The 14,705-nt window shown below is 50.0% G+C and overlaps 1 protein-coding gene across 1 annotated transcript in view; it reads left to right on the top strand.

The window, feature by feature from the left end:
* The window catches only part of JADE2 (jade family PHD finger 2), a 71,412-nt gene extending 64,792 nt beyond the window's left edge, over positions 1–6,620 (top strand). Inside the window, 1 exon segment of the mRNA XM_054642921.2 lies at positions 2,085–6,620. Within this exon segment, the coding sequence (XP_054498896.2) occupies positions 2,085–2,944 (860 nt within the window). The 3' untranslated portion in view covers positions 2,945–6,620.
* Positions 6,621–14,705: the final 8,085 nt, after the last annotated feature.

Raw genomic sequence — 14,705 nt, 5'->3', positions numbered from 1 at the left:
TCCTGCATGTAACACGGTGGAGTTACACTTTCCATCTCACTTTTGTGGGAATCAGCCTGAATCATCCAGGTCCTACTAGAGAGACTGGCTCAGAAACATGCTCGCTGGCAGGGCAGGGGATTTAAAATTGCCCCTGTAGCTGCAGGATTGGGAGAATGTGTTACAAACCGGTGATGTGCTGCTGGAGCGGGATTTCACTTTCGGGTGATAAAATCAGACTTACCCACCCCATGGTGGGGCTGCTGCCCTGTGCCTTCTGTGCTGTGCAGTGATGGTGAGTACAGCACGTGGGCTGTGAGGTTTTGTGTACCATCCATGGCATGTATGGCCATGCTGGTTGTGCCAGTGGTGCAGGAGCATCCAGGAGTCAGGCACAAAGCTCATCCATCTCTTGAATTTGCTCAGGGGTGAGGAGCCTGGCCCTACACATGCTTCAGCCACCTCCAGCAGGTCCCCATCACCTAAAAGGTTGTTTTGGACAAGGTCCTTGACAACTGCATGTGGTTTTTACCTGGAATTGGGTTGTTGCTTTACTTCCTCTGGTGCTGCCACCTCCAGCAGCAGAAGCAGAAGGTGATGAGTTCATGTGTGCCTAGCTGCCAGGGCACGGGGGAGTGCTGGTCCTTTGAGGCTCTCAGGCAGTCTGGAGATGCTGTAAAACCCTCCAGGGGGTACAGAACATTTCTCTAGGAGGTCTGGTGGTCTGGACCTCCCTGCCTTGCTCTGCTTTGCACATTGCTTACCTGACTATGCTGCTTTCTGGTCATCTCAGAGCTGTTGGACCTTTGGAAATGGGGCTTTTGCACTCATTCCGTCTCTGCTCTGTTCTTTGCTAAAGAAGTTTTGGATTTACTGGGGCAAAATCCAGCAAACAATGGAGGCTGGAGAATCTCAGAGGAGAACTGCATGGCTATGAGCTTGGGAAAGCAGGCAACTTGACCCAAAGCTTCACCAAGGTCTTGTTACCTCCTGCATTTTGTGAAGGGCTTGAAGCATCCCTTGGGGCTGCTGTCATCAGAGCAGGGCTGGGGAAGGTGAGCTGGGCAGTGCTCTTGCCCACAAAACTTGAGCTTTTTGGTGTTTGGGTACCACACAATGGCCAAACTTCATCCTTGCTCCTGCTTCACCTTCCCTGCCTTGGGCTGCTGTCAGGGTGGATGCTGTCTTCTCCAAAAAGGCTGGGGTGAGTTGCAGGAGGTGCAGGGTCACAGCCTGTGTTGCTGCTCACAGGTGAGGGTGATGTAAGGCTGACACTGCTATCAGCATGAGTCACCCTGCCCAGGCCACTGCTCTTTCCCTCTCTGTTGCCAGACTGACTGTTTCAAAGGAAAGCTCTTCCTGAAATCCAAAATCAAACCTCATTTTTCCTCCATCCATAAAACCAACTCAGATGTTGAACCCGTGGGTTTCTGCTTCAGAGATTAAAACTGCCTGTGCCTGTGTAGGTGTGCACCTTTCCCATTACTAATTGGACCCAATTAGCCCAGCCCACAGTGCTCACTCTTGCTCTCAGTGATCATTATCAGGAAGTTTTTCAGCTTTTTCCATTCCAGCCTTCATCTCTGCTCCTCTTCTTCAGTTTCCATGTCTTCTGAGATGTTCTCAGACCTGCAGATGTAGCAGTGGTCCCATTACCATGCTGGCTGCCTGGCTCTGGGGGTTGCCTTGCAGCAGCTGCTTCCTGGGGAATCTGTCATTCCCCTGTCCTGCTCTGTCACCATATTTTTTAACTTGCACTTGAATTGTTTGTCATCCACCTTTGCATGAGAATGTTTCCACCTGTGCTGGGATGTGTCATTCGTTGTCATCTTCACTGAAGGAAGAAGCTTGGTTTGGGTTCAGGGAGGTTTGTGGAGAGCTGGATGTGAGGGACTGCTTGGGTTGTTGTGCTGTGACCCCAGTGCACCCAGGTTCAGCTCTAGTGCTGGAGTAATCCCTGCTCTGTGTCCAGTGTGGTGTGTTGTAGTTGATCTTTCAAGTGTTTCCCCAGTGCCAGGGAGTTTTGGTGGATTGGGTGATGGTGACAGAAGGCAACATGGCTGTTCCTGGCTTCTGAAGCAATCTTCCACTCTTGTTTTTCCCAGGCTTGTCAACCTCCTTCCCCATCGATGGGACTTTCTTCAACAGCTGGTTGGCACAGTCAGTGCAGATCACTGCGGAGAACATGGCGATGAGCGAGTGGTCACTCAACAACGCCCACCACGAGGCCAGCACCCCTGGCCTCTCCGAGGAGCTCCTCCAGGATGAGGAGACCTTGCTGAGCTTCATGATGGACCATTCCCTCAGGTCCCCGTTCAGGCAGAGCGAGACCGCAAAGAAAGTGAAAAGCAGAACGAGAACGAACACTAAGAAAAAGCTGCCGAGGAGCAGCCCCTGTGCAGGGGGCGGGGGCCACCCGGAGGGCTCAGAGCCCTGGACTAACAACGCCAGCAGCTTGTCGGAGGATCCCGCCAAGCCCTTCGCCCTGGATTCCAGACCCAGCAAGTCGGAAAAAGGGGCGGCAAAGCTCCCCGCCGACCGCAAAGGGACGGGCGAGGCCAAAAAGGTGGCCAGGAAGGGCTCTCTCCAGAAAGCCAGCGAGCCTCATCCCCCTGCTGGGACACGGGGCTGCGCCAGCAAGGAGGAGGAGGAGGAGGAGACGCCGCGCTGCGCTCAGCCGGAGCCCAGCCCCGCGGCCAAAGTGCCTGACTCCATAGGTAGCCCCAAAACCATCGTGCGGTTCAAATTACCAAAGGAGAGCCGGGGGGCACGGCGGTCACAGCCCCCCAAGGCCGAGGGCGCTGGCGGAGCTCCCCTGCGGCGCTTCGAGGCCGACACGGACGGATACTTCTCCGACGCCGAGATGAGCGACTCGGACGGGGAGTCCCGCGGCGGCCGGGTGCAGCGGGGCCAGCTGGAGGCGGCCGGCGAGGACATCGTCAGGATGAGCATCCTGGCCTCCTAACTCCTCCAACCGCGCCGGCTGTGTGAGGCCTCAGCCCAGTTCCAACTGCCATGTCCAATTTCTGCCTGGTATCACGGCGAGGGGGGTTTTTAATATGTGTATATAGTTGGAAATTCGGCACTGTTGTCTTTCTCTTCTCGATACGCCTGAGATACAGCTTCAGCTTCACCGACATCGACGACTGTGACAGCAGTGGTCCCTCCCCGGCTCCCTGCCAGACCCCACTGCCTGGGAACGTGAGCCGGCACCCGGCAGGACCAATGTTGAGGGCGCTGAGAGGGTGGAGGGTGCCGGTGCCTGTGCTTTCTGCAGGGATGACAGTTCAGTTAATGGGCATTATTTGATACGGGGCAGATTTCTGCCTGGGACGGTTGCCCTCAGAGCAGGGAGCAATAGAGGGTCCGGCAGTGGCCAGCTGTGGGAGGGGAAATTCCCACCTGTGTGTACGGAGAGAAGGAAGCGAAATAAGCGATTCTAAAATAAATAATGACTAAAGCACAAAAAGCTTGTTGGAGGAAAACGCTTGGGGTGGAAGAGAGCAATGTTACATTTCTATTTTTAGGGAAAAAAATCTCTTGGTCATTATTTTTCCCCTCACCTTTCCATCTGGTTGGGATCCGTCCAGGGGCCAGGATGCAAAAGTCCTCCCCGTTCATGCCCCTAGTGAGGTTCTTTGAAACACTGAAGTGATTTACTCAGGTGAATGGATCACCAAGTGGAGAATGGAAATGTGGGGCAGGATGGAGGAAGAAAGCATCCTTTAAAACCACCATGGGGAGTCAGGGTTGGTGTAACCCAGGAGGCTGAGCAATTTTTTTGCCCATGCTTCCCTCCAATGCTGCCGTGGTCCTACCATGCCAGGGCAGTACATTTGAAATCCCCCTTGCAAACCAAAACCATGGCCCCAAGGCCAAATGTGCCATCACTGAGGGAAACTATGTTGCCACCACCATTATGTTTTCCTTCTAAATGCTACAATGGAAATGGTGAATTTATTCCTCTCCATCCTTTGTTTTGTTTTGATTTTTTTTTTTGACCTTAAATCCTGGTTACAAGCTGTTGACTCGTTGTGGGGGGGTGATTCACAGAAGCTGACATTATAAATATTACAATAATTTAATGCATAAAATGTCCCCAATAAGCCTTAAATGTTGTTTAAAAGCCCATGTTACCTATAAGTCAGGCGAATTTCCATGTTTGCACTTAATTGCACCATTACTTCGGTTTTGGCTTCAAAGGTCACAGTTAAGTCATGCTACGTGTTTTATTGGAGTGACCCCAGTGTGAGCTCAGGGAACAAAAAAAAAAAAGGAATTCACTGAAACTTTTGTTGTTGTTGTTTTTTAAAAATAAAAAATGTTTTAAAAAAAACTAAAAAAAAAACCACAAATCCAACCCAAACCTGGGACACTTCTGCAACCGGTTAAAACCCATCACTAAACAAAAAAACCTTGCAATTGTCAAACCAATCAGTCAAAGAATTTTGTGGATGCCAAAGAAATATTTTGACAGTCAAGCAGCACAGCCAGAAACCGGAAACTTGTCATTATGAAAAAAAAAAATTGGAAGTTATTTAGCAACCAAGGACTAAAGACACACTCATACCACACTGCTGCGGCGTTAGGTTCCAAGCTTGCTCCGAGGGATGCTGCTGCTCCGAGACCGCATCCTGCCATTTTGGTTTCCGATGCTTTTTGCTCATTTCACTGTGAGCTTTCTTTTTGAAACTCTGAGACTATTTCGATTGATGTTTTAGAGTAGATCATCATCTTTATCAGCCTTCCAAAGTCCTTATTATTGATCAAATAGCAGCGAAGATCAGCGATGACAGCCCAGCTGATCCCAGACACGGCGACCGGTGGGGGCTGCGGGTGGGATGCCCAGTCCTGCCTAAGCCCAGCACTCACCTGGCTGAGACTGACCGTGCCTGGGAAGGAATCTTCCTCAGATGGGAAAATGTGACACAAGTTATTAGTGGGGAAAAAAAAAAAAAAGAAAACAAAAAACCAACAAAATACCAACAAAACAGGAACTACCTTTGTTATAAATTAGCATAATCCATTGAGGTTTGGAAATGAAAATCTGCTCATTAATTAAGGCTCAGTATGTTCAGATAATGTTAAATACAGTAAATAGGACTTAGTTTATCTTATCAGGCTTGCTAGCTTTAGCTCCAGTATCCTAGTATACGAGTCATAACAATAATCAATATGCTGCCTTTTAATGAATCTTGCTTCCGTGTGCTTCACTCAATTATGGTTAAAAAAAAGCAATCCACAAATTTCACTGTACACAGTTCCATTCATCAGCTTCTGCACTACTTGTCTTCTCAGTACAGGAAAGCAAAAATGGGGAAACTTTAAAGAACAACCAACCTGGCACCTCCAACATTGGGCAATAGCACAGTTTGAAACACTCCCAAAACATCAGGCGTCATGTTTTGCCATCAGGAGATGGGGGGAAAGCTAAGCAAGCTGGTGGGGCACAGGGAGAAGAATGGGATGGCAGGAATAGAGAGGAGGAAAAGGGCTCTGGTGAGCTTTGGGGCTGAGCAAGGGCTGGACCATGGCAGGATGGCTGCAGCCACCCCAGAGCATCCCCTGCCTGGAGCGTCCTGGGAGCAGGGGAGTCTGGTGTTCTGGAGAGAAAATGCACAAGGAAAATATTTTTGATGTTAATGTAAATGTATTTTGAAATGAATAGAAAGAGAAGAAAAAAAGGTTTATTTTAGTACAGAAATGTTATCTTTTAAGATGTATAAACTGCAGGAATTGACATTTGCACTGTAAGAGCACCTGTTTCCTTGGAGAAGCAGCCACCGTTGAGATGAGGATGCCGAAAGCATCATTCCCTGATGGAGCACAGCCCCTCACCAGCCCCAGCCCTGATGGCTGAGGGAGTTTCCCCAGGATAGCTCCCATTCCACACTCCCATTTTCCCCACACCCATCTTTTGATATTTTTTTTCATTTTTCTTTTCTTTTATATTTTTTTTCACTTGCACCTGTTTTATGGGGTTAGGATGCCTACTGTCCCATGGAGCTCACCCCAAGGTTGGATGCAGAAAGGAGCCAGGATGGATGCAGGCTGCAGGACGATGCTGCTACAGGGCAGGGCATGAGGTTTGGTTGTTCTTTAAGGAAATCCCCTGCAGTTTGCACCATTCCACATGCAAACCAATCCACTTCACATCAGTTACAGGAAACGATATGAATGTCGCAGGAGGAGAAACCCTTCTGTTTTCTTTGTTTCAAAGAACGTGATGTGCCATTTGTTAATACAAAAGAGAAATATTGAAAATATATTGAAAAGAGCAATTTTAAATTATTTTTGGCTTATGTTGCAATATTTATTTTCTTGTATTAGAAATTCCTTTGTAGAGAAAAAATGTATTTTTCATTAATGCAAAAACCTATTTCTCCTTTTTGTACATTTTCCATGTTAGTTAATCCTTAAAGCAATATAATGTTATCAAACTCGTTCTGTGTGAGACTGTATTATGCATGCTATTTGTGTTGCCTTGGAATAGCTCTGTCTGCCATTATTTTCATCCTGTTTAGATACAGTGTATGCTTTAATACACATTGGGACCATGGCCCATTGCTTATGAAAAGAAACCCCTTTGCATTCCTCAATGTGTTGGCTAATGCAGTCAATAAAGCAGTGTTTTCTGTGTACCTCGTGTTGGTGTAGTGAGCATGGTCACACAGAGCAAGCTCATCCCAGAGATGCAGCTCTGTGGGGATGCAGGGCTGGTCCAGCCCTGCTGATGCAGCCACTCTGCCTGTGAGTAGCACATTTTTAAACTTTCATTGCATTTCCATTGCCAAATCTTAGCCAGCTCTTGGGGAAACACAGCTGGAGACGTTTGTAACAGCTGGAAGAGCAAGCCCAAGCAAGAGGATGTTCACAAAGTTCCCCATGCCTGAAAGTTTCTGTAATTCAAGGTAGCCACCTTTCTGGTGGAGATTTAAGTCTTGCTTTGCAGACTTGGAGCAAAGCCCACAGAGGAAGTCCTGCTGTGAGACAGGATGCTCAGAGGAACAGCTTCTTGCACCAGGAGCTGGTTTAACAGGCAGGGAAACACACTGCCTGATCTGCTATTCATGGGAGCAAAAGCAAGCTGTGAAATCCAAAATACTCCAGTGATGTGTTCCTGTTTGTGAGACACTCCTTGCATCCTGCTGGTGCCAGCCAGCAGCCAATCCAGTGAGTGGCATCCCTGCCCATGGGAGGAGATGGGAACTAAATGGTCTCTAAGGTCCCTTCCAGCCCAGTTCTGTGACTCTGCTGATATGGGCTGTGCTTGGAGGCCTGACCCTCCACCTGTGGAGTGTGGTGGGAGCACAGGGCTCATCACACAGCTTTAAAAACTTGAATGGGATCCACATCTTGTGCATGCTTGGCTGGTTTGGAGGCCACAGGCAAGGGTGCTGCCCTCTTCAGCAAATATTCGAGTAATTAAGGAATGGCTCTTCCACCTTTTTTGGCCTTTACTGGCACATTTTTCTTCTGTAAAATTGCCCAAGTGCCCAAGCTGCTGAAGGAAAAGGAGCTATTTAGTAGACATCATTCAATTTGTTGGTTAAGTGATTAATCAGGTAGGTCATGGTACACAGTGAAGTCAGAGCAAAACCATTCATCTGAGCTGGGTCTTCTGGGGATGGAGCAACCACCATGGGCCTCACACTCTTCAATGAAAAGGGAAAGGATTGGTTTATTGCTAAAAACTAAGGATTTTGTTACTGGGCTGTGTTCTTGCTCACAGCTCTCCAGGCACCCCAGTGATGAACTCAAACTCCAGTCTAGTCCCCAGAGCCCCTCAGTGCAGGTGTGATGCCCACAGCAATATGCATGAACCTGTCAAAAAGCCAGTTCAAGAGTTGCCTTCTCTAGGAAGTTTTTCACCTGTTCAAGGCAGGGAGATATTCAGGAGTTCAATTCCATAAAGCAAGGAGCAAGGCCAGCCTGACTGTTATTGTTTAATTGAATCAGCAACCCCTTTCCCAGCCCCAAAATGTCCAAGGGGATGATGCCAAGCCCAGATGGATCTCAGAGATCTGATGCTGGGGAACATGAGGCATCACCTTTACAAACTGGCAAGGATTTTGTCTCCAAAATATTTAAGGCTCATGGAAGAGAGAGCTGGCCAAATTCCTGGGAAGATGCATCCCTGCCTGCTGGCACCTGCATTAGACCAGAGATGGCTGGGATGGTCCAGCTGGATGTATCATGGAAATGGGCAATGAACAGAAGTGCCTGCAAGCAAAGGCAGAGAATGTTGGGCTGCTGAAAAGACTCCATCACCTCTGTATGTCACCTCCCCTCCCAGAGACCCCATTTCACAGGAAATAAAACAACCAAGCTGACCAACTCACCAAGAACAGCCCAGCAGCTCATATCTGACATCTTTCTGTTTAGATGCTAAACCCCAAGCTGCCTTCTGAAGGAGTGAGGTGCAGGAGGGAGTTCCACGAGGCCAGGACCCCAATCCTGAGTACCAAACCCAGGCAGCAACCCCACTGCCCCTCACCATCACCAGAGGAGAGCCACCAGCCATGAAGGGCACTGCTGGCAGGGCAGGGACAGGCAGACCTGGGGCTCCACCAGCAGCACCACACTGTCCTACAGCCCAACCTGAGAAATGATTCCTCAATAAAGTTACAAAAAGCTACTATTAAACATGTATTTGTAGGCAGTGAGAGCACATAGGGCTTCACTATGGTACTCACTCAGGGCTTGCCTATAGTATCCTCAGCACAGATGGTGCTGAATGCCTTGTTTTGGAGTGAGTAGCCAAAGAATCATTTCAATTTAATTGCAAAATAAATGTTAGGCTAGTCCTTATATGTTTTGCATACAGATTGCAAGTGCCACCATAAATACTAATGGGTCAAATACCCCCTGGTGTCAGTAAATCATCAGCAACGGATGTGGAAAGGAATTAATTTTCCTTCAGCTTATCCTAAAAGAATTGCAGTAAGACCTTGTTTTATTGTGTTTGATTAAGTGCTGGTGGTATAACATAATTTCCCCTAACCATTAAAACCACTGGTGCTGTACTTCTGCATAAATGCCTCTAATGTGATGAGACCATATTTAATATTTACTCTTCCAAAGTTAATACATTTAGGAGAGGCATTTTGTACACTAAAAATAGTTCCTTGGTCTTGGATTTCCATGTAGGGCTGTGAAATGATGTGTCGGCTGTGATTGCAACAGATGAATAAGAAAAAAAATCCCTAAAAAAATAAACAAACCTATGACTAACCCACAAAACAAGGGAAAAATCCCACTGCAGCCAGTCTCGACCCTGCCTGATCCAGAGGGTTTCACAAGCACTGCCTCTGCTGTCCTGCCCATCCCAAACTCTATCTGACAAACTCATTCCCTGTTTGTTTAATGCACAACTGAAAACCAGACTTGTGGAGGGTCTAACTAGGCATTTTTTCATGGAGGGTTTAAACAGGTACATTTTCCCATGGCAACTTGGCTTGGGATGAGTTGGGACTGGTGCTGGTTGTAGGCAGCTCTTCCTTCTCCTGAGATGGCCAAATATGCTGGAGATCCAGCAGGAAGACATGGTGGGGAGGTGCCCAGGCCCCAGCCAAGTTCTGGGGGCACAGGGTGGGCCCACAGCTCTGCCCTTACCCATCCCTCATCCATGAGAGGGTGCTATGGGCACAGATCCTGGACCTTGTCGGGTATAAATCATGCAAACACCAGAGTTTATAGGGGAATTAGGGGGTCAGAGGAATGCAGCTCCCTTCCAAAATCAGAAATCGGGTGCTGGTGGTACTGTTAGTGCTGTGGGTGCTGTGAGAAACGAGCCCTGGGGGGGTCTGAGCTCTGCTGCTGTGTGCAGTGCTGGGATGGAGTTTCCCAAAGTGGGATTTTGGATTTCCCGAAGTGCTGGGGTGGTGTTTCCCAGCTAAACCCACTCTGCTGAGTATCAGATGCAGTGTTTTTCCTCAGGAGTAGCTGCTATACATTCAGATGTAATAAAGATTAAAGTAATTGACTGCCTGTGCTTACATTTTAAGAGGTACTTTATAATGCTGACACTGAGCACGAGGAGAAAATGCAGAGGTTAAAATGCTGCTGTTCCACCTGGTCATCAGCAGCCCTGCAATGAGCTCCAAATGGTCAGATCAATGAAATGGAGTTTTTCCAGGGGAAAAAAATGGCAGGTCAAGAAAGCAAAATAACACATCTGCAGCCATAACTCCTAGGAGAATTATTCCCAAGAGAGAGCTGCTGAGGACACCAGCCATCCATGTGGGAATGGACCTGCCACGTGCTCTGCTCCATCCAAACATCTCCCTGTGCAGGCTGGAGTGCTGTACCCTGCAAGAGAGAAAATTCCCTGCAGACAACAAGGTACCAAAACCCCTTCCAAGAATGCTCAGCTATAAATAGGTGTTTGTTGTGTGGGATACCACAAATAACACTGACACTCCACAGAGCGACTGTCAGGCAGGGGATGAATTCCTGCCCTTAATAAGAAAGCAGGATAAATAAAGCATTTCTAAAAGAGGGAAATCAGCAATTTTTGCAGCTCCAGCTTTAAAAGGAGTAATGTTGGGGGATAAAGCACAGCAGCAGGGATGCCAGCCCTTGTGCCCTGCATTTCCAAAGCCAGCTTGAGCCAGGTGCCATGCTGGGGGACACAGGAGTCCTTGCCACACACAGAGACCAGCACACAGACCTGGCATGCTCCAGCCTCCCTGAAGGGCTATTCTGGAGAGCCACGAGCAATGAGCTGGTTCCAAGCAGGTTTTTTAATCCATCCCACAGGGAGCAGCTCTGGAGCAGCACAGGCCAAGCAGCATCACTGTGTGGCCAGAGGCAGGCTGGGGATACTCATCCCTGTGCCACGAGCATCACCTGCTCAGCACCAGCTCTCTCCTAGCAGCAAAAGGACCCATGGCTGAGATTTCAGGCTGAGTCACAAGGATGCCAGGGCACAGCCAGCCACAAGGCACATTTATTGGCACAGCAAGAGCAAGATGTCTGCTGAGCCGTGAGGACTGAGGTCACTGCTCTGATCTGAAGCCTGTGAGCATCTCCCCAGCCCTCTGTGTGTGGTGCACAACAGCTCCAAAAACAGCTCATACCAACACACCAGGAGGAAGGAGGAGTGTAAATAAAGGAGCATAAATAGCTGAGCTCCAGGAGCACAGGCTGGGAGCGGCAAGGGCATGGCACTGGCACAACCAGAGTGTGCCAAGAGTGGCTGCGCCTCCTCCACTCCATCAACAGCCACAGCTCCCACCCAGCATCCCACCAGCCCCTGACAGGCATCTGCAGTGTTTTCCATCCCAAGCATTAGAGGATGTTCAGTGATGGTGAAGTTGCAGCCACACCTGACACCAAGGGAGATGTCACTGCTGCCCCTGGCTCACAGCTGCCTGTTGGAAAATGTGACCTGAGAGTTGAAACTCAGTCTAACTCTCTGCTTCCTGATGGGGGAACACAGGATGCCATTACTGGCTTCTGAGACTGCTCGCTGGCTTTTTTTTTATTGTTTCATAAAGTCTTTGGCTTAGCCAAGGGTTTTCACCTCTTGATAATTAAGTGGACAACAGCTGCTTCAGCAAACAGAATTACCTTACACTAAGGCAGGTGGCAGCACACTCTGATAGCCCGAGGAATCACACTGGGGCCCTCACAGAAATCACATTTCAGCTGATTTTCCAGTCTGGGGGTGGTGTTTGCTGGCTGCTGGAGAGCTGCGATGCTGGGGGCTGGCAGAAGTGAAATTGTCATGCATATACAAACTCATTTTGCCTTTTGGTTTCTGTATCAATGGAAGAAATTTGTTGGAAATGAGGGAATCAGAGGAAAGGTTTGTGGACATGGAGGGCTGTACTGATGGGGTGAATAAGCAAGGAATTGTCTCATTGCTGAATGATGGGAAAGAATGAGGAGTCTGTTTGCAGCAGCAACTGAAGCACCTTCCAGACTCAGCTGTAGGCTAAGCCCAGCTGGAATGAGCATCTGCAGCCCTCAGAAGGGAAGCAGCAGGAGCAGGGGCTTTGCTGACAAAATATCCCATCCCCTTCTCTTCATTTTATGCCTCTTTGTCTTTCCCAGGAAGGCTGTGTGGGGCTGTGACTGTGTCCCCCTGTAGGGCCTGACACTCAGAGCAGGGCTGGCCCCCGAGGGTGCTCCTGAAATCTGGTACAAGGGGAAAGCCAGCCACAGGCAGCAATTTCATTTACATTTTGCTCTTAGAGTTTGACTCACGCCAGACTAAAAGTCAGAGCCCAGAACTCTTGGGGTGGGGGAACAAATGACACCTGAAACCCCAAAAGCTGAGGGCAGTGGACAGGATGACACCAATTCACTGCCTGCACCTCTGGCTGGCAGACCTCTGCTCCAAGCCTGGCCTCCCATGGGTGCTGCAGCCCCTTTTAGGATGCTCTTATCCCCCATATGAGCAAGAGGATTCACAGGCCCAGATCCTCCACAGACGAATTTGTTTCACAATCAAACAGAAAGAAAAGCCTGGACTGAAACACCTCTGCCCCCAGCCCAGCCCCACCTCTGTCCCTCTCATCCCTAGCTCCCTGCCCATATGCTGGCTTTGATCCCACTGCCCGAGTGCCATACACAGCTGAGCTCTGGTGCAGCTCAGCAGCACTGGGGGATGCCCAGCTCCCACTCCAGCATGAGTAGCTGTGTCCCCAAACCATCAGAGCAGGGAACATAACTCCTTCCTAATGAAGAAGAGGAGCTGTGGTACTGCCAGTGCCATACAGGGCTCAACCCCTGCTTTGCCATCCCCAGAGCCATCACCTGCTCTCAGTGCAGTTCTCATGGAATCACAGTTTGAACTGGGTTGGAAGGAGCCTTAGAGCTCATTTGCAACCCCCTGCCATGGGCAGGGACACCTTCCACTAGCCCAGGCTGCTCCAAGCCCCATCCAGCCTGGCCTTGAACACTTCCAGGGATGGGGGAGACACAGCTTCTATGGGAAAAAACCTGTTCCAGTGTCCCACCACCCTCACAGGGAAGAATTCCCTTTTAATATTGAATCTAAATCTACCCCCCTTCAGCTTAAAGCCATTCCCATTTCTCTTGTCTCTCCACGCTCCTATAGAAAGTCCCTCTCCAGCATCATTGCAGCCCCTTTAGGTACTGGAAGGCTTTTGGCACCTTCACCTGGGGAGAGGAGGGGAGGAAAGCAAAGGCATCACTTGGCGGCATGGAGAGCATCATCTTGGCTGCGAAACACGTGAGTCACCGCAGCAGCAGCAGCAGCAGCAGCAGCAGCAGCAGCAGCCGGTGTCGGTGTCGGTGCCGGTGCCGGCCGAGCCGCAGATCGCAGCCGGCAGAGCCGCTCGGTTCCCGGCAGCGCCCGGCTCCCCTTCTTTCCTTCCTTCCTTGCTTCCTTCCTGCCCCTCCACCGCCAGCCACAGCTCTGCTCGGGGCTCTGCTGCTCCTCGGAAGGCTGCGGGGTTTTGCGGTCGATCTGGGCCAGCTGGCTGCAGGAAGGCAGAGCAGGGCTGATGCTCCCTCCCTGATGCTCTCCGAGCAGTTTGTGTTGGCTCTGCTGCAGTGAGAGGGGCTTTGATCCAGGAGAGCTGCCCCTCACTGCTGCTGCTGCTGCACAGCCCTGCTGGGCACCCTCCTGCTCCAGCAGGGGGACAGGGACAGGGACAGGGACAGGGACAGGGATGAGGACACGGACCCTGAGGCATGGCAGGATGCTCAGCACCTCTGCAGCCTGGGGATCAGCTTCCTCGTGCTCTGTGCATGCACAGGTTTTGCTTAGTGATGTAAACAGTGTGAAGATGTTGCCACAATAATGTTATGACTTTTCAAGTCTAGCTTGATGGCAAATTGGCACTCCAGCCCCATGGGCAGGTGGTTATGGTGCAGAACACCAGAGCCCTCACTGCTCCTTCAAATGACACTGGGCTGTCCCTGCTGTCCTGGTGGCTCATCACCCAACAGACTGGTGGGTGGGAGCAAGGCTGGAGCTGACAAAATAACTCCATAAATAAATAAAACCTTCATAAAGGAATAAGACTCAGCCTGCTGCAGACAGGGTTTTCCCCAGTTCACTTCAACTCTCCCAGACCAGTCCCTGGACCAGGGAGCAGAGGTGACCCAGAGTGACACAGGGCTGGGCATGAAGGAACAGCTTTTGTGGTAGCAGCACGTGGGAAATGCTCTTTTCTGCAGGAATATGAGGCCCCAGCAAGGCCACTGCCAAGATCCTGATGATGAACACCCCACTTGTGCCTGCTCCAGCCTGGACACTGCTGACTCTGGGCAGGCATCCCAGTGCTGGGGAAAGCATTTTTGGGAGTGCAGTGCCACTGGGCTGGTTTGCATTGCCACGTGGACTACACCGAGCGCCTGCAGAGCAACTTCATCCCCTGGGATAGCCTAGGAGCAGCTGAGGAAATTGTCCTACTGCCTGCAGTGGCACTTGCTGTGCCTGTGGAGGGACAGCTCTGCTATGGCTCCCAGCTTTGGCACCTTTAGTGAGCTCCACATGAACCCCTAGAGCAGCAAACAATGCAGCAAAGCCACAGGAGAAGGGTGGAGAGTCTGAAATCGTGGGCTCTTGTCAGCTACAAACACTGCTTGGCTGTACAGCAGCTACTTCCCATGTGGCCAATGCAAAGAAATGGTGAAAATAACTAAAAGCAGCATTTGCTGTAGTGATGGAGCAGAGTCCACTTGACTGAGCCCTGTTTCAGCTGCCCAGAAGCTGTGGCATCCCCAGCTCAGAGTCAAAAAGCACT

This window comes from Agelaius phoeniceus, chromosome 15 (genome assembly GCF_051311805.1).
Source record: "Agelaius phoeniceus isolate bAgePho1 chromosome 15, bAgePho1.hap1, whole genome shotgun sequence".
NCBI lineage: Eukaryota > Metazoa > Chordata > Aves > Passeriformes > Icteridae > Agelaius > Agelaius phoeniceus.
The sequence above is the reverse complement of the archived record's forward strand: the minus strand, read 5'-3'. Positions and strand labels throughout refer to the sequence as shown.